Below are 20,513 nucleotides of genomic sequence, written 5' to 3'. Positions count from 1 at the left end.
AAGATATTTAACCAGAGAACACGGAATGATGCATCAGCTTACAAAAATGATTAATTACACAATATCATAATCGTAATGTGGCGTACCCAGGAGACTGTATAAAACTTAAGTTTATAAAAAAACTTGTCACTATGACTAATCCAAACACACCTTAAACTAGAAAGGTGTTTTTCTGAATCCTTGCATTACAGAGTTGCACCGTCATAATTTAAACTTTGCAGATTTCTTTTTTACTCATTTAAAATGGAAAGCATCAGAGTCAAAAAACTAAACCTGTTATCAGAAAAGTCAATGTCTTTGCACTTTGCCCTCCCCCCTAGTCATCGCAGCATTTTTTAAAGGCTACATTTAGCCGTTCCTACCAAAGGCTTTAAAGCTATCTTATTTAAAAGTTGTCTGTGTTCCCGGCCCTCATAAGTGCCCATGGACTGAGTTGCGGAGAACCCGGAGGCGAGACATGATTTCGTCCCAGTCCAGGTAGGCTCCCTCCAGGAGTCGCAGCTTTCCTGGCCCGCTGATGTAGCTCCTCCTCCCGTGCAGCAGGCGCCAGTTATCAAAGGTTACTATGTCGCCTGAAATACAACAACAAAAGATGAGGTTAAACTTTACGTACATTTCTTTTACTTAGAAATTTTAATTTAAATTAAATACAGAGTCATATTTGAATATATAGCCGCACTTAGCGACGAGTGTCTAGATTGCAACGCTCCCTTGCTAACCGCTCTCGGATAATTTATAGAAGCTACGTTGATCTCCAAGGACAAGAAGCTTGTTGCTGAAGATGGCATCATCCTCCACTGCCTGAAGTCTTTACGCAATATCAAGTGAGGCGGTGAAGATGTATTTAGTTATTTATTAGGACTTATTCTTAGTCTTCCAAGGTGCATTTCAGGTCGGACACCTACTATATTTAAAAATGAATAAGGCCATTAAGTTTGTATACTTTCTGTGCTACTGTAGAAACATGGCAGAGCGCCCGCTCCTATGTAGATATAAAGGTTATTCTGAGGCTATAAAACAAAGAACTTTTGTTTTATTAAAACATACTTACAAATATTATATTCCGTATCTACCAAGTCTGTTCTGATAAAATGGCAATACATTCTACACATTGCACCTTTAAATGTGACTGTCCTGTCGTGCCTAGTTACAGTGGCTAAGCTATGATTGGACAACAGGTATTCAGGTGAGGGGTAGTGAGGGGTAAAGCAAACACTTCAAGGACGCGTCATGAGGATGGATTATTTCCAAAATGGAGGTTTAAACATTGGGTGCTGCTGTCCCTACTAATGGCACCTTAATGTCTTGTACGATATCATTACTCATTGATGCGTGGGACTCTTTGCTAAGCAGTGATTATTTAAAGAGGGTTACTCTGTACTTGGGTAATTTGATTTTGGTCTACAGTCAGTGACAGATATAACATAGACTTTGATGTCACTGTGCCCTTCATGATGACAGAGATGTTGTTGTACATCACGGTGCACAGTTCATGTTGTGTTTACTAAAAGCCTGATATTATCCTGCCAAGAGGATCTCTCTCTCTCTCTCTCTCTCTCTCTCTCTCTCTCTCTCTCTCTCTCTCACTGACATTTTAACTATATTTTCGTCCTTTTTGGGATCACACTGACCTGGCTCCATTCTGTAGGTGACCACGTTCTCCGGTCGGTTCAGGATGTCCACATAGGCCCTCAGAGCTCTGTAGAAGGGCTGGACCTGGTGTAACGGCAGGTCCAGCACTGAGTCTCTGGTGGCATTGTTGTAGTTTATTCTCGCTACTCGGCCCTCTGCGTCAACACTGCTCAGAGAGAAGGAGAAAGGACAATGTCAAAATCACCATGAATCGTGAGTTTTAGGGCTGAAGTGCTGAATTAAGAGACAAGACAATCAACAATAGATTAATTGGCAATCATTTTTATAATTGATGATTAATCTTTCATGTCAAGTATCAAGCAATTGTTTCACATTCACTAATGGAGCTGAAGGCCAAACTGAGTTTGTTTGGACACTTTTAATTCTGAACAGCAGATGGCAGTGTATCATTTCAAATCACACAGAGCCTCAAACGTGGGAGATGTACCACTGCACTTGTTTTTTAAGTGCATGTCATTCAAATCATGCCATCATACAGAGACAGTGAGTTTGTGGCATGTCTTCACTTACTCTATGATGCATTTCTTGGACTGCAGGCTGAAGTCGCAGTAGTCTGTCCCTGTGTCGGTGAAGTCGACCTGCAGTGAGCTGAGGGTCCTGAAGGCCTCTGGGTCTTCTCTCTGCAGCAGCCCCGCCATGTGGAAGCCGTCCACCACCTCGCTCTCCCCTCCCTCCATAGCCTGGTTGATGCAGTGCAGAAACTGCACCTAGAGCATCCAAACACAAACGCTTGTTTTACAACTCTTTACAACATAAAAAGCCAAATACCAAGCAGTTGAAACAAACGTATAAAAGCACCACATGAATTTAGGAGTGATACCATAACTATTAAGTGCAGTTTATTATGTCAGGGATTCAGGAGAACGCTTGTCAAAGTAACTTTTCGTCAAAATCAGTGAATATCTCCTGACAATCGTTACCTGTCCGTACTGTGTGCACTGAAACAAATCCAGTGTTAATACTGCGCAGTCGGCTCACTTTGTTTACAAGTTTACAGAGACTACTCGGCTGTGTATTAACACCAGATCTTTTTTCAGCGCACACACATGGAGTATAGCGAAAGTACAGACTGGAAGACTGACTATCTGCACCGTCTTCTTTATTTTCAGACCCCTCAGTTAATTCACGGTCTCGCCTAGTTGCTGCTTCAGCTCATCATGGGAGGTTCCCTTTATTAGGTTTAACTTATCACATTCACCTTATCATACGTGAGCCAATCACCTTGTTCCCGTCAACGTCTAAAACAGCCCTCAACATGCTGTCAGTTGTCATTTCAGCAATCGATGCAATTTCTATGATGGATGCAACCCTCCTCCACCCCATTCACCTCCAGTCCTCATCACATCATCATCAGCATCATCCAGACCTTCACTGCCACCAGTGTCTAGGCTCCATCGGGTGGGTATTTTGATGAGCCCAGGATTTCGCTGCCCCCTTCATATGATTTCGCTATGGGGTCTAATCGCCAAAGACTCTTTTAATATCTCCAGCACATTTCAATACATTAATTGTTCATTCTTAACCTTTTTTGTTTATGAAGTCTCTCATGATTGAAATATGTACAGGCAGCGGATCCTAAGAGATATTCACTGATTTTGACAAAAAGTTATTTTGTAAACAAGCATTCTCCAGATTGACTTATGCCAACTTAAATAGATGATACAAATCAGAGTATACTCACTCCAGGTGCAAAGTGTAATGCAGGATAGTCCGTGTGTAGACTGAGCCTTCCTGAAGTGTAGGCTACGTTGTTTGCCATGTATTTGTCCTGGACCTGCCATGTGTGCCTGGGGACAGTGAAGATAACGTTCATTTGATAAACTTCTCATTAATTATTTAACTTTAGCCTTTGAAGATTAGCAGCAACAATTAGCTTGTTAGGAGAAAAGGAAGAGATGAGATGAACTTTGCGGGGGATCCCGCAGGGGGAAACTGGGCCGCTTGGAAAGAAAAAGACTGCTGCCTTTAAAGTATACACACTTCATTGAGATGCAGCAGGAGTGGAGCGCTAATGAGCTAAAGTTATCTTGCGTGTTCTGTTTGCATGCCTCGTTTAGATGCCCGAGTCGTAAAGCTAGTCTAGTTCCTCTGATGCTGGGCCTTCAGCTTCAGTCTGCACTCACTTTACATCCAGATGTATGAGCTCATCTGCTGGCAATGGAAACGCTTTCCGCTCCAAGCCCTCGGTTCTGACTGAGTGCATCAGGTAATTCCTCTGGTTTAAAGAACTTGGAATCTTTTAAGGTTGTTTTCCACGCCTCTGTCCTCAAGTTATCAGCACGGCAGTTAGTCAAAATGATGGACGAAGGGACTGACAGACTCTCTAAGTTTCCATACAACCGAAATGAATCAAAGCTGCCGATAATTGACGAGCGGACACACTTTCCTAAACATTAATGTTGTAAAGTGAGAATCTGATGACTTCTTTCATCAAATTATCGAGCTGCTTCCCCCACCGATACCCTGAAAAGGAGATGTAAATAAAAGATTCTTTGTATTTCATTTTACTAATAACACTTCCTGGGCTGTTCTCCAGCTAAAATATGATCGGTGGAAAATTCGGCAGCTCAACACATTTAGTGGGGATTTATATTATTAAACATTGGCTTGGCTGTGGAGGTCTAGAGCGTCAAGGAGTCTTACCCGTAGAATGTGAGCCTGAGGTAGCCGATCCTCTCTGCCAGTCTGGCCACTTGGCCCCGCTCTACCGGCGCCCCCTTCAGGTAGACCATGCCCACACGGCGCAGGGCCGACAGCCAGGCCAGAGCCGCCTTATCGTCATGCAGGACTTCCTGGTAGTCAGCTGTGGGAATACGCAGTGTGGAGTCCCAATAATAGCGCTCTAATATGAAAAAAAAGGGACATGGACGGATTGTTAGTTCATCTTTTGCAGAGATTTACTTTTAAGTGGTTACTAGGAACTTTCAGTTTTTGTTGATTCTAGCGTCCTCTTTGGACAAAAGCACTAGTGCTTGTGTTTTTATGACACCAGTGCCTGCAGTCCTAAATATCTTTGCTAGTGTCTGCCGGCGGCGCATGCATTTCTTTTGGAAGGGAGTGAAAGAGAGGCAGCAGGATGAATCGTGATGACGAGGCAATGTATTTATATGTGACTGTCAGATTAATAATGATCAGTGTTGGGAACGTTACTTTAAAAAAGTAATTAGTTATAGTTACTCACTACTTGTTCCAAAAAGTAACTGAGTTAGTAACTGAATTATTTTATAATAGAAGTAACTAGTTAACAGGGAAAGTAACTATTTGCGTTAGCCTACTGTAAAAAAAAAAGTTGCTGTATGTCAACAAATTTGGATTTTTCTGAGCAATTTTCACAAGTCAGTTGAAATGAGTAGAACAGACAGGTAGGCCTACTTGTAGGCTACATAACCTTCAATATGTATTGCACATCAACAGACAGCAAGAGGTTTATCCTGCACTTCAAGTATTTGTTCTCAACAAAAGTAGTAGAGGAAACTGCTGAATGTACCGTGCTGATCTGCTATCACTGGATTCACTTCAGGGGTGTCAGCTAAAACACCACTTAAGGCCAAAAACGTCAGACTATGAAGCATGAGACGATGAGAGGAGGAGTAAGGATTTATCCTATGTTTATTTCCTTCTTTAACATGCACAGCAGCATACAGATCCCAGGAAAATAACAGTAGCAATATTCGGCTCATGATGACACGCTAAACAGCTGTTGCAACCGGCGAATCGCGGCTGTTTAATAACGTGCATAAATTATAATTTATAGAGATCGGAAAACTCCATGCACTTACTCACAAGGGCGATGCAAACAAACTCAGGGAGAGCACGTTTCAACCGTGGATTGATAGGTGGTTACTGCGGCAACGCGCACGCTCACACAACAGAGAGAGAAAGAAAAATAAACTTTACTAAACAGGCGCTCTGGCTGACTAACGTGACGGCGCTAACTGAAAGTTATAATGTCATCCACACTGAATAAAACACAATTTAAAACAGTATAAGAAATAACAATTAACCCACCGGTCTCCTTACTAGCAGTTTGTGTAGTATGGAGCCAGGGGTGCTTTCGGATTACACAGTTTATTCAATCAATTCATAGTAACGCACCGCATTTAACGTTCAGTAACGATAACGGCGTTGTAACGACGGAAAAAGTAATTAGTTAGATTACGCCGTTATGAAAAAAGAACGGCGTTACCTAACGCCGTTATTTTAAACGCCGTTATTCCCAACACTGATAATGATAATATGACGATGGTGGAGCAGATTTGATTAAAGAGGACCTATTATACTACTTTTCTGGTCTTAATTTCTTGTTTTACACTGCTATAGAGCAACCTGACACGAATCACATCACAAAAAACTATGTAGATTTTCTGGAAGCTCTTTCTCTTATTTTGGCGATCCAGCACGTCCTGTCAACACTTGAGTGTGTGTGCTTCGGCAATCTCCGCTCCCTCCGCCTGTGCATCGGCCATCTCCGCTACCCTCCCCCCCCTCCTGCAAACCCCACTCCGTTGTGATTGGTTACCTTCCTTCCGGAACACTTTCAGTGGCGGGAAGCGCAAGCATGGACCTATAAGGGCGCGAGGCAGACGCGAGGCAGACGCGAACAGGGAAGTGACAGCATTACCATACATGGAAACATCCGCGTGGTGACTTCACAAAGTTACATGCGACGTCACAAAGTTACAAAGGGTAGACCGCTTTGAAGACGTGACTTCTCGACTGGCTAGAATAGTGTTTAGTGCTCTGCACAGACACCCCAGACGGTCAGCAGGGAATACGTCGAAATGCATGTAAGTCATTATTTGATAATTTAGTATGGTTAAGCATGACTATGAATCATCATAACAACGTTTATAGGTCATAAAAGTCAAAAAGCATCATAGGTCCTCTTTAAGTAGCGTTCAAGAAACATAGGATGGGCAGAATTCACTGATGTAAGCTTTGATTCATAAATATGTTTGAATCAACATACATAGTTTCTTTCAGAGATGAAGAGAAAAAAAAATTGAATCATTTGTGGAAAGTGCTGCGCGGTGTCTTAAGGGCGATGGAAATCAAGTCAACACCTTCTAATAAACAACACATTCTCAATGTGTAGCTGCAAAGTCATTTAAAAAAAACTATATGACATGCGGCTAGCAGTATGCAAGTTGTAATGCTTTGTTACAAAAACCAACCATTGTTAGTCTCCTATGTTTTTTTTCCATTAAAAAATCTTGTAGCTTGCCACTGCGTACGATAGTATGCACAGTTCAAGATGAATAGCTCGCTGAGGAAAATCACTTTGTCTCCGTCAGACTGACAGAAGTGGAAAAAATCCTCTCACTGTTCTCCACCCAGCTGGCTGGACTTAGTTTTCCATTCAGAATGTCTCCAGTGACTTCCACAGAAACAGCTGCTAAGTGCATTCCCTCTCAGGAGGAAGAGGACAAGGGTTTAGCTGAAGAGGTTGTGTACCTGTCTTTAATGTTTGACTTCGCCTCGTGTCTCCTTTTCAGAACCCAACCACTTCAAAACAACTTTCCAGCGGGCCGCATCACAAACAGAATACAAGGCAAAAGCCTGCAGCAGATAGCCACTGAACTTCATATATATTTTATCACTCTCCAAAATGTCTAAAACAGTAAAAAGACAACGTGTCAGTTGTTCACTCCGAAGGCCATAAAGATTTACAGTTGCTACACGCAGACTAACTGGTGACAAGGAATTTCAGCGCTTTGTTGTTTTTTAAAGGTCGTAAAAAACAATGCAACATCAGTCAGATTGAAACCCAGTGATCATCATGACTTGCAGACCTCCCTCCAGGCTGTTGTCACAAATAATCAGCCTCTGCCCGCACAGTTAAAAGGGTCGGGAACCCGTTGCTTGTTAAAACCTGTCAAGATGGTGGAGGGAAACTAGACACAGAACGAGAAACCAGGGCAAAGGTCAAGCCTGAATGCTACAATGACTCTTGTATAACTGGCCCTTGATGTCTTGTACAGGCAGAGCGGTGTGTCAGCGGTTTAGGGTGCAACCTGTGACAAAGAGGCTCCAGCGCTGGTTAACAGTCTGCATTCACATCAGCTGTGCAGTCTGGGCTGCAGTCCAGATCTAATCTCATTTTGAACACTTCCATTGTTGCGGCTGCCGAGTGAGTTCACACTGTAGCAGCCGGGCTGAACAAAAGATGACAACTTTGTATGAATATCTGCCTCCTAATCATGTAGTCAGAGCCTGGAATGGGCCGGTTTTAGATTGGGAACTTGGCTTATGACAAACCTCATGGGGTGGATCACAAGGAAGTATTTTGTTAGTCCTTTCAATGATGCTGTACCATCTTGCATGTGACTTGATGTTTTGACTCTGATTTCTATTTATAAAAATGCAGTCCGTGTGTAATAATGTTTATTTTAAGAGGTGCATTTCCACGGACTACATCTAAAAAATGAGTAAGGCCATTACGTTTGTCCTTTCCTTTTTAGCCAACAAGCTCCAAAAAAGACTGTGCACACAGAAAACAAACAATGTTAGCAAATAGACGGTGAAACTAGTGAGGCATTTAGTAGCAAAACAGTCAGACATGTTCCACATCAGTTGATAGGGACCAAACAACAAAGCTAAAGAAAGTGAATAGGAGACAAGCATTCACCTGGTCATAGACAGATCTAAATTAATGATGTTGATTCTCCTAGCTGCTGGATGTGTTAGTTTGCCAACTTGAAAATATGTTGATGTTTACATGTTGCTATCAGTAGCTCAAAGTGGTAAAAAAACAGCTGTTGCAGGTTCTAAGTGTATTTACTCATGTGTGTAAAATCACTGCTGTCCTGTGCTTGAAGAGTTTGACCTCTGACAGTCTGACAAGATAGCCTATGGACATACTCCCCTCTCCTGTTTCCCTCTCGGTCGTGGTCTGCTACAGAGGCTTTTCCAGATGAGGAAATCTGAAGCCGCTGCTCCTGTGGCTGTCAGGAACTCATGGCCGTTTGCCTCTGCCCTCACTGCGCTCTGTTAAAGCTCAGAGAGTGGTTCTGCTGCTTTTCACTGCTCTCTGTTCAAGCTCACTGCAGTTTTCCAGAGAGCTTTTTGTTTTGACTTGGTAAAGTTTTATCACAGAGTTTGGATCTGCTCACTTCAACGGCCCGCCTGTGGAATGCATAACGAAGGCTTCACAGACAGACGGGTATTAACAACCTTTTCTTAGAAAGAACAGGCTTTTATAAACTAGATTTAAGCTGTCGGTTACATTAAAAGTACATTTTAGAGATTTTAATGATATTTAATAAAATAAGATTTTCCTATTTCAGCATCATTTTGATCCCTATTATCCAACGTATTTATTTTAATTGATGTGTCAGTACCAATAAAGCTAGTGGTGTGATGAAACCAACTGCATTTACTAAAGTACTTTGGGTCCTTATGCTATGTTAACTTTAATGCTGTTTTTAACTTATACTCCACAAGAGTTCAGCGGGAAATACTGTATTTGACAGCTGCAATTATAATTACTTAAATTCAGATTTTCATCTCAGAAATGTACTTGTCTGTTAATTTGTGTGTAAGTGAAAACTGACCAAGTCTTATTTAAACCAGGTTTACACTCCCAAACTCAGCCTGTAAACAGCTGCAAGAAGAAAGTCTGCTAAATGATTAATGATTAGTGTTCTTGGGAAGACATATCACCCAGTACATTAGCATACTGCCAACAGTTTGTGCATTCATTAGTGTTAATTTGTTGCACAAATTGCTCATCTAAATTAGCCTAAAACAAGTACATTTTCTTTTTGTTTTAAAGAGGGAATAGCAAGCAACACATTTTGATTATTTCTATCTATAGTGAAAAAGGTCAAATGTTTTTTCCGATAACATAATCTCCATTAGCCACAAATATTAATTTTGAGACTTTCTTTCTCTAGATTAGACAACGTATTGAAGTAACTAAAGAAGGTGGCATTGCTAATACAACAGGAAATGTTGAAGCAGTCGTGGTATAACTTCATAAAGGTTTTAAATTGTGAGAAGTTTAAATATAGTGTTACGCTTACCAGACCAGACATTTGAAAAACAAGAGAGAAACGGTGTTCTCAGTTATATTTAATTCAACAATTAACAAGTGTGTGTGTGTGTGTGTGTTGCTGCTGCTGCAAGAAACTCGCTCCACCCTCCACTAACTCAACAAGCACACCTTTATCTAAACATACCTGGAAGCCAGAGCGGCCAACCCCTGCAGTCCTGGTTTGAAGGACACAGTGAGCAGTGTTTTTCTGACTCATGAGAGTCAGGCCTTCCACACACCAATCCAAACTCAACTTTTTCTACAACAAGTTTAGGTTCCTAAAATTATACTGAGTCTTGCAGTAGTTTGTCAGATTAAGTCATCCTGCCACCTTATATGAAATGCTTTAAGTATTATTTAAAATGCCAAGACGGAAGTCTGGAGAATTAGAAAATCCAGTCACTATAATTGAGTTTTCCATGCAGGCTGATGTTAATGTGTTGAAATTATAAGAGATGCCAAAGATAATGGATTCAAATATACTTGATCCGTGAAGGATACAGAAATAATACAGAAATGTGTTGAAAGGAGGCCCAACTTCTCTTGGAAGACATCAAATATGTGGATGGTTTGGCTGACCACTTTTTTTTTTTCTTTTTTTTTTTAAGATATGTTTTGGGCATTTTTATGCTTTATTGATAGTGCAGAGAGACAGAGGTGAAATGGGGCAGAGAGGGGAGTGACATGCAGAGAACAACCGTGGGTGGGAATCGAACCCGGGTCTGCTGCTGGGCCCGGCCCGGGAGGGGGACGCCTTACCAACTGAGCTAAAGGCGCCCCGACTGACCACTTTTTTTGACAAATCCGAGTAGTCGAAACCCTTAGCAGTCCATTATAGCACACTGCACAGTAATAAAAGATGCTTATGACAAATGATAACAAATTAATAAGAATTAGCAGTTTATGTTCCTTTCAGGTGAATACAATAGCTTGATCACGTGTACGTGTGCATGTGTTCGAAAAGTCAGTTCTGCTGGAATGGCAGTGAAGTGATGGTCAGGTTTGGAAAAATAGAAGATTTTCCATGGATGGACCTCTGCAGCTATGTTTCCAGGAGCCGTTTGTCAGCTAACAAGTGATGACATTAGAAGGCTAAATTCAGACCAGATGGCAAAGCCAGGGAATTGACTAATCAGCTGCTACTTGGCTGAGTTATACAGTTAAGTCCATTAAGTCAGTCTGAAGTCAAGAGTCTGTTTATAACAGCCTCAGGACAGCGATAATGATCCGATCCATATGAAATACTAATTGATGTATACTGCACATATTGAAAACGGGAAATGAAAGAAAAATAAACACAATACCTCAAGCCTACTACTGCCAAGGGAACTACGAATGAAAATGGTCAGACATTGACACATTTATTATATAAGCAGTTAAATAATGTGAGAATACTTTGAATTAAATTACAAAACTGAAAATGTAGAAGGTAAGAATAAAAGTGTTAATTCAAAAGTGAATAAGAAAAATGTGTTTTGTTTTTTTAAACATCTTGAAACATACCAAGATAAAGCCAACTGCTGCCTAAAAAAATCTTGTCCTGCAAAACTCCTGTTTCCCATGTAAAACAAGCAACAACAAAAAAGGCCTTTGAAATGGGTGAGATGTTGGCTCATCTTCTGGTCCACTTAGGCAGTAGATGTATGGATCAACTTTAATTTGATTGATGATGATTTTGGTAGACAAGACAGAAGCATTACACTTGTGAAGAGATCATACATGTGTACTGGTATCTACATTTACTAACAAGCACTCAAATAGTACCACTGTCTCCTATGGTACACAATGATGGGAATGTTTCCCACCTTTTATATTTGGCATGTATGGCCTTTATCAGACTTTTGACAGCTCCACTGAGATTTATAGAATTATAAATCAATCAGACCTTACAGTTAAGGAAAGACAAGGTGAAGTGCAAGGGAGGTCTGAACGACAATCTATAGCTGAAGGTTAGAATGTAACAGTTCTGGCTGCAATGAGTAGTTAGGGACTTTTTCGGGGCAAGCCCGAGGAAATATAATGGGGACAGTGGTTACATTAAGAATTACATCGCACCTTTAGTGTCACTGTTTACTGTCAAACACACTCTTGAGAGATTTTTCCAACTATAAAATTCAAGGACAATAAAATAGACTATTAATAATATAGCTGTTTCCCAACTAAAGGTCTGCATCCTCTGAAAAGGTTAGGTGAGAGCTAGGTGAATGCACTGCATGTTATGGTTAAATGAGTCTTCTTTGTGATTAAGGGAATTTTTGTGTGTTTGTCATACCCCACATCTATTTAAATACATTGATAAACTTACATTGAACTAAAAGGTACCACAGATTGTCAAACTCCTCTGTCCAAGAACTTTATAGTTTCTTATTTAAAGTGTATTGTTCTTTCGTGTTTTGCTTTTTACAGATGCTAATTCCAATTAATCTTGTAACGCTTTATTATAATCGTGTAGCGTGTCAACTCTGTTTTTGTTCCGTTACTAAAATATGAAATTAGCAATCAACTGGGGAGTACAAGAGGAACAAAAACAATCTGCAAATGATTAAAGTAAGCAGAACAGATGCAAAAATTTATTTTGTTTCTCAACTCCACATAGTCAAACTACTATTCAATGTGTGATTATAGTTAGACCAGCAGAACTTTATGAAATAAGGCTGGCCAAAGGTGGCCAGGCAATGCTACTTACTTGCTATTAGTACAACTTGATACAGTTATGCTGAATGATCACAGCCATTATACTTAAGGGCAAGCAATTCAAACAGTTCGAGAATGAAACCTTGGAAAGATGACGGACTCCTATTACAAACTACTGATGTGAGCTGGTGTGAAAAATGGTCGTGAGCTGTGTGTTTTGGCAGATTTTGACTTTTCAAAAAATCACTTCAACCCGTTTCAAGTCCATCTTTTAAATACTAGTGACATGAAATTAGTCATGATCCCCACCCCGACTAAGTGAACATGACAAGCGCAAAATGGAAGGCATGGGAGACGGTGACATGGTTCAAATATTAAAAGCATCTGGCAGCCGTCTGAATAAGTCACTGACAGATTTATCGGTGAGAGGAAGAGTCATTGCAGATAAGGTTGTGAGTGGCATAAAGCTTCTGGCTTTCTCGAGAGCAAGTCAGCATCATCACACTAGTTCCAGTGAACTGAAAGGTTCAAAGTGCACACACGCCAGCAGGAGAAAACACAACGTGTGGATTCCAAAGGTCCTGAACATGTTTATGAATGAGATGTCAATAACTGTGTTGATGATAACAAAGAAATAAATCTGCCAGCACACATAGTAGTTGGTTTAATATTTGACCAAAGAAGCCAACTACTGAGTCGCCCATAAAATAGAGTCTGTCCAAGGAAATAGAAACCAAACAAACCTGTGGTGACATTTCAAAGCACATTAACTTTATGGACAAAAATTGTGTTCAAAGAAAATGCTGGAAAATAGGGCTGTCAGATCTGCCTGTTCAATACAGATAATTGACTATTAGCCGTACTGTTTGGCAATCAGAAAAGTACATAGGAATTAGATATTTGGCCTTGGAAAATAGAGTATTAGTATTATAATCAGTGATCTTTGAAAACTCAGTTTTTCCTGTGTTTGTGTTTATTGGTGAAATTGAGTCATGAACCTCATAGAGCCAGTGCAGACAGTTGCACTGATTCAAATGAGAGGGTTTTTTGTCTTGTGAGATGCGGAAGTAAAAACTAGATTCTTGCGGTCTGGACGGGTTAATTGTTTACGAATCAACTTAGCTTCGTAAAAACATTACTACGCCTGACTCCACTTGAAGAATCTACATCGACTGCAGGAATTCTGACTGCTGATTCCAATCATCGACTTTCAGGGAGCAGACCTACTGGGATATTATACATTTTGTGAGAAAATGTCTGTAAGCACTCCGTCTCGAATGCCACGCAGTGCAACTTCAAATTCCTGGTAACACATATCGACGTGCTCAGGGATTTGTCCTTTCCCAAGGAAGGAAATACTGACAACGGTTAACTTGTATTTTGTAAGAACATGCAGATTTTTTACTTGAGCCACACACAAAATCAGTTTTCCATATGGCGGAGGCAGAAGGGGGTCTGAATGAGGTTCACATTCATACATACGTCAGCTGTACAGAATGTGCGCTGCCTTATGCTGTTTCTCATGCACAGATACTACGCGTCGGATCAGTTCTGTCTGGAGCAGACATTTGAGAATAAATAAGACCTGTCTGAAACACTGACAGCTGTTGCATGGAGCATCCTTTACGGGAAAAGTCGCCGTCTTAAAATGATGTAAAACAGCAATCTGTTCACTCATCAAACTCGACTCTAAAGTGTCCCTGAATTTTGCCTCCTCCATCAAAAACTATAACGGCTATGTGAGAAGCATTGATTGATATGATATCTTGAACTGTACTGTATAATACATGGATGAATGTAATGAGTGGCCCTGAATAGTACAACTTCCATGTCTCACTCCAATAAAAACTCCTGATGAAATGCTGCGGTTTTGAGTTGCAAAAACTCCATAGAAACGGTAAAAGCAGACAAAAAACATTACTCCAGACATGAAAGCAGGAGGTGTAGTACAGGGTGAATAATATCCCCAGAGCGCCAATTTTCATATTGACCTAACAGTGTCCCGTGTGTGCTTAACTTACACTGTTGAGAGCACTTTAACAGGCGTGCTTGGGCCTGTTAAATCTAGGTGCTCTGCGTGAAAAAGGAAACAGGAATAACAGTGGACTACGCTTCAGTGAGTGAACATCATGAAGAAGTAAAGAGTAAGAAAAATCCTCTGAGGTGAATGCTGTTCATCATCAATCTTTTGAGATTTGTTCCAGTATTTTCCGGCGCAAGGAATTTCAGACTTGCACTCAGGAGGAAATAATTGATCCCAGAGTGTGTGTGTGTGTGTGTGTGTGTGTGTGTGTGTGTGTGTGTGTGTGTCTGTACTTGCACATGTATTTTCGTGAGAACCAATTTAAGTTTTAGACCTTAGGACATTTTGGGCGGTTCTCACTTCGGGAAAATGGTTAGAGTAAAGGGCTAGGGAATGATTTATGTAAGGGAATGTACTCACCTGCAAACATTTGTGTGTGTGTGTTGTTTTGTGTTTTGGTTGTATGAGCCTAGCAGTGTCTTCCAGTAGCTGTTGCCTTAATGCGGAGTGAACTACAAAATTAGTTCAGTAAATTGCTATGAGGGGGATCTGTTTACACTAGAACATGAGTACAGGAGTTCTGCCACACACACACACACACACACACACACACACACACACACACACACACACACACACACACACACACACACACACACACACACACACACACACACACACACACACACACACACACACACACACACACACACACACACACACACACACACACACACACACACACACACAGTGTGGAGCAGAGCAGGAGCCACTCAGCCCTGTGGGTCCTTCAGGACCACGTGTGTGTTCACAAACCGACTCCAGGCTATCCCCCACTCCACTGAAATACAGCTACCTTCTTCCAGAGCTAAACTTTCTCTCCTCTGCTGTCTGGCACCTTGTAAAGTGTATTGGGCCATTCTTAATGTACTGTAAAATGACTTCTCTTTCCAGTCTCTTGTAACACCCTTACAACAACCCTGTTATGTAACTGAGAAAAAAAGTTTAAATCCCCTGGAAAGGGTAGCAGAGAAAGTCCACTAATTGTTTATTAAAGCAGCTACACACATCAGAGAGAACTGCTTAATTGCATAATGGATGAGAACAAGCACTGAATTCACAAGCTGTGAAGCTGTTGTTGCCACATGCCAAGTGTTAGCCTGTTAACTTTCAATTCAAATAGTAGGCGTTAAACACGGATACTGAATACAATTTCAATTCTGTCCATTTCAAGAAAGGCTCACTATTGTCAGAAAATCTGATTTTCTAGAGATTTTAATAAACCAGTATCACAGCAGTAAAACTAACACATAGTAGTAAACACAGATAAGTGGTGATGGAACAATGCCTCTGAAGTGCATAAAAAAACACACTAAACAAATCCAGAAAGAAAACACAAACTACACTTTGTCATTTTAACAATAAATTCAGAGTGCCATTTCAGCTGAGTAACCCTGAAATATTTCCAGAACCAACAATAGGGATAAGACATCAAAGAATTAGACATCAAGACATAGGGGGGAGAAGAATATTTGTTTGAGCATTATTTTCTTCAGACAGGGGGGTTAAGCAAAGTGCATCCATTCAAATGTATTATTAACAGCCCAGTTGTTTAAGAGAGGGGAATACAGATACTTTTCAAGTTTGCAATATGGGTATTGGACATTAAAAAGTGGTATCGAGCCATCCTTACTATTACATCACATTTCTACATTACAAAAAGGGTTGAAATCTGTATCGCCAGATAATCTAAACTGAGTTTTTAGTTTTCACAAACATTTTGGGGGGATTTTGAGAGGATATACAATGGTTTGTATCTGATGTGAAATATGAGGTTCATAATGGCTTGTGGTGACAGTATGAAAAGTTTGCCGTTTATGAACAGGCAGTTAACTCTCTGTTTGGCAAATTACTGTACTAAGATACCGCTTTGAGAATGCAGTAAATCATGAGAGTGTTTGTTCATCTTGTTATTTCTAAGACAGCTGCGTTGTGATTTATGGCCTGCTCTAAAAAATTTCTTGGCCATTTACATCAACACAAAGGGTAATCAATTAGAAAGTAATCATTAGTTTCAGGCCCATGCAGTCAAATCAGTACATTCCTTTCTTGTCAGCAGTTTACACCCTCTATGTATTTTGTTTTTTATAAACTTATCAGGGCGATACCATTGACTTGCTGTGTGCATACAAATAGTGAATACCTGTATATTTGGGAAGAGATTGTAGTTTTCCAGGATATCCCAAATTTAACTGAAAATTATACATTAAAAAGCCTGACACACATTAAACATACACTTAGTTGTCAGTTTGGACATATACGTATAATATAACAGTCTTGTAATGAATCCTACAATCATTAAGATTATAATGTTCAGTTTTTAGTTGAACTGTTGATTCAGAGGTAATGATTAATTTTGTTGGCTGTAGTTTGGGCTGCGGTTTAACTGTATTGGAGATATGAGAAACCCAAAGAGATGTGTTATCATTGATCAAATTAGTTAGCAGGAATAGTAGCACAACACACTACATCCTGAAACAGCATAATCAGTTCGCAATCCATTTCTTTTACAGTATCAATAATAAACAACATTACTATCTACATAAGGGTAATTTATTGCAGGAGAGTTGGAAATTGTTTTAAATAGGTGTACCTAATAAACTGGTAACAGAGAATTTTTCTATTGGACAAATTCCTGTGTACCAGTCATTCATTTGCAAATCTACTACAAATGAAGACGTATGCTTTAAAACTTAAATGTGAAATATAAAAGCGAGACTCACCGTTGAGGAAAAACTCTTCTTGCATTGCCTGTCTGGACGCAGGAGAGAAACAGCGTTTCTTCAGCCACTCAGCGTCAAACACACTGGTGTGCTGGTCGGGCCACACAACGGACACCTGGGAAGAAGAGAGAATAAGCTTATTGATTTAAAAGTTTTAGCCCATTTTCCATGTCTCCCACTTTTAAAACTTTGTTGTGAAAAGCCATCAGCTGAAAGTGCACTGTTTCTACGTAAGGCTACGGATGTGTTCAAAATATTTTGGGTATTCTGTTTTGAAATTAATATATGATTTTATTTAGGTAATGTTTCACACATTTTCGATAAGAAGATTGGTCTATCCCTTGAAAGTTCAGCATTGAAGGTGCTCTTTTGGTTCATACAGTAAAGCTGAGAATGAAATGCATAAAAATACAATACTGGAAACTTTGAGGGAATTAGATTTTTTCAGAAAATGGCAAATGATAGCTTGGCAGCACGTCAGGTCAAAGCAATCTGTTTGGTGCCCCCCAGGGTCCAAAGCCTCTGAAGGACACAACTCAAGAAGGCAGTTCCCTTGGAGGACTTAAAGGTCAGGCTGAGCGTGTGCTTCTGCCAAAATTAGACCATCTACCTTCACATGAACTCACAGTGTATCACCAGGCAGTTGCCCTGAAACAGTCAATGTAGTGTGTTTAAATGCACTTCCATAGGTCCACGATACCAAAAGTACACTACCAGTTGTTGTTTGACTTACACACGTGATTATGAAGTTAGGTTTGTCTCAAATAATGCAATGTTTACTACAAAAATAATACATCAAATGAATATTTATGAATGTGATATTAGATTTTACAGGTTTATATGGTGACGGGCTACGATTATACCTTGACCTCTGCTGTGCATTCTCTCGCCGAAGCAATCTCCAATGGTGCCGTGCAACGTTATGACATCTTCAAAACTCAATTTTTATGTTATTGTATATGGCAGCCTAGCCTACCTTGTTGTCATTGGTGACCTCCACAGCGTCGACTCCTGTGTGGATATCCAGATCGGTCATCAACAGTTTGCGGGCCTGGGCCGACTCCAGGGTGCACAGCGGACACTGGCAGTTGTCTCTCAGCCAGATGAAGGGATACATGCTACTGCCTCCATCTTCCCATTCCACCTCCAGCAGCCTCTCCTCATCCAGAGCCCTGACCTGCCTCACAGCATGCTGGTTGGCCAGAGGGAGGGAGGCAGAGTCCAGTGTGTGCTGCCCACGATGCTGCACTGAAGTCAGGCTAGACGGTGATGGACGTGCAGCCGACCCAGGTCTTAGACAAGCCTTCAGAGCCTGACAGGCCGTGGCAGAGGTGGTGCTCCTCCTCAGGGCCGGTAGGGCCAATCGTGAAAACGTACTCATCCACATCGCTGAATGGTTACCTCCAGGCAGCTATAGCACCAAGTCAGAAAAGGCCACCAACTCTGTAGTTAATGAAAAGGGAAGCAATAAGACAGCAATAAGGTGGAAATTAGATCTTACATCATTATCTACAAAATCGTGGTGCTAACAGTTCATCTGATACAGTTCAAAATGAGAGCTTATTCAAGGGGATATGGAAGTTGTGAATGGTCGCTTTGCCAACTGCCAACCAGAGCTTTTTTCTTTTTGTAAGCCCAGTCTGCTGACTTTGTGGGTGTAAGATATGGGCAGAGTTGCGATGCAAAACAGCATATTTATTTACCAAACGCTATACAATGTGATCCTGTGGTCCAAAAAACACCTATATTAAGACAAGGATAAGTCAAATATTGTGAGATTTGAGAACCTGGAACTGTCAAAACAAGTTTGTTGATAATATTCTGTCAGATTATCTGCTTTGCTCTTGCCAACAAACAAGGTTATTGAGGAGCCTTTTCTATTCAACACTGGTCTACCTTCCTCTTTGTTGAAGGATGGAGGCTTGTTTGCTAACGTTTGAAGGTAAGTATAGACTTCAGCAGCCTCCCCTGTCTCTTTAAAACTGCTTCACTAATTCTGGTTTCTTTTAATAGCAGACACTGTAGGCGATTTACGATTTGACATCACTATAGCAACAGTTGGATGTAGGCTACGTTTGATTAACACACACAACATAACGTTACATTCACTGAATACAACCAAGCATGTGCAGGTAAATCTATAGGCCTATACAGAGTGGGTGAACCTATAACCTAATAGTCCTGCCTTGTGTTATTTTACTTTCGCTTTGCAGAAGGGGGCTAACAACACTGTGATCAGCTAGCTAGTATAACTGACACCCACCAGTTTACATCCTCGTTTCCGATTCATAGCTTACTAACCACAAGGCTAACTTTCACCTCTGGGTTCTTCACCGGTTTGCTTTAAAGTTAATATATAAAAAATAAATAAATAAAACAAAGTATTTGGCAGGAACAGTTACCTTACAGACGTTATTTTTACGAAGGTTCCTCTGCCGCACGAGCGCTGGCTCCGTCCACACAAATGCCGGTGGCTGACACTGTGTGTGTGTGAGAGAGAAAGTAGGTGAAAGGTGACCGGGAGGCTGAGCATGATGATATAATCAGCAAGTGCATTGCCTTTGCCCTATTTTAAAATCCTAATCGATTGGACAGTCCTGAGCGAATATGGGAGGGATTTAGGGATATAATCTTTGATTTGATTTGATCTTGAATTATTGATTTGAACAAATTCAAGTAGCCTAACCTACAAAAAAAAAAGCCTGCATTAACCTATAAAAAACAAAACATAGTGCACATAGCCTATGTTGACTGGCCTATTTCATATGGAAAGAGAAAATAAATTGTGCTACAACAACTAAATTATGATTTTAAAACATTCACTTCAAATCAAAAATGTCAACCTGGTGTTGGGGCTTTAAGAAAAGTCAGGGGATCCCCAGAGTCAGAAGCAGTAATGTTGTTACAAAATTGCATATCAATCCATTCAAAAGTTGTTGATATAAGGGATTTTAAAGTTGTCAATTCACCATCATGGAACCATGCTGCCGATGTAAAATGTAATGAAATGTGGCTTTTCAAATGTTCCAGAATTGAAACAATTAGCAAACTATTCAAAACCACAGAAGAATACTGTAGGTAGGCTACTGTTGCAAACTTGCGATGATCAGTTCATCAGTTTTGTTGCTTATCTTGCAAACATTCAAAACATTTGCAGGTCCTAGCTGCCTTTAACATGTGACGACTGACTTGATGCTTTGCTTTGTCATATATTACAGCGATTTGCATAGCCTATATTTGGGTTTCAGACTTGTGATTGGATCAAACAAGGTATTTAAGGACACCGCCTTGGGCTCTGGGGGAAAAGAATTCAGCATTGTTCATTATTTTTTTACATTGTATAGACCAAACATTGCTCAATTAAAGCTATTGTGTGTGATTTTTT

The 20,513-nt window shown here is 40.5% G+C and overlaps 1 protein-coding gene across 1 annotated transcript; it reads right to left on the bottom strand.

Moving 5' to 3' along the window:
- Positions 1 to 411: 411 nt before the first annotated feature.
- bbox1 (butyrobetaine (gamma), 2-oxoglutarate dioxygenase (gamma-butyrobetaine hydroxylase) 1) lies at positions 412 to 19,612 on the bottom strand (the record flags this gene model as incomplete). Its single annotated transcript, XM_080028966.1, has 8 exons — positions 19,531 to 19,612; positions 18,105 to 18,571; positions 17,129 to 17,243; positions 4,297 to 4,495; positions 3,335 to 3,440; positions 2,164 to 2,360; positions 1,632 to 1,798; positions 412 to 572 (listed from the first exon to the last, which is right to left on the bottom strand). Exons 2-8 carry the CDS (start codon positions 18,513 to 18,515, stop codon positions 412 to 414), a joined length of 1,356 nt encoding a protein of 451 aa, XP_079885092.1. The 5' UTR covers positions 18,516 to 18,571; positions 19,531 to 19,612.
- Positions 19,613 to 20,513: the final 901 nt, after the last annotated feature.

The sequence above is a fragment of the Ammodytes marinus genome, assembly GCF_949987685.1.
Source record: "Ammodytes marinus genome assembly, chromosome: 1".
In the NCBI taxonomy this organism is placed as follows: Eukaryota; Metazoa; Chordata; class Actinopteri; order Uranoscopiformes; family Ammodytidae; genus Ammodytes; species Ammodytes marinus.
This window is presented reverse-complemented; position numbering and strand designations above follow the sequence as displayed.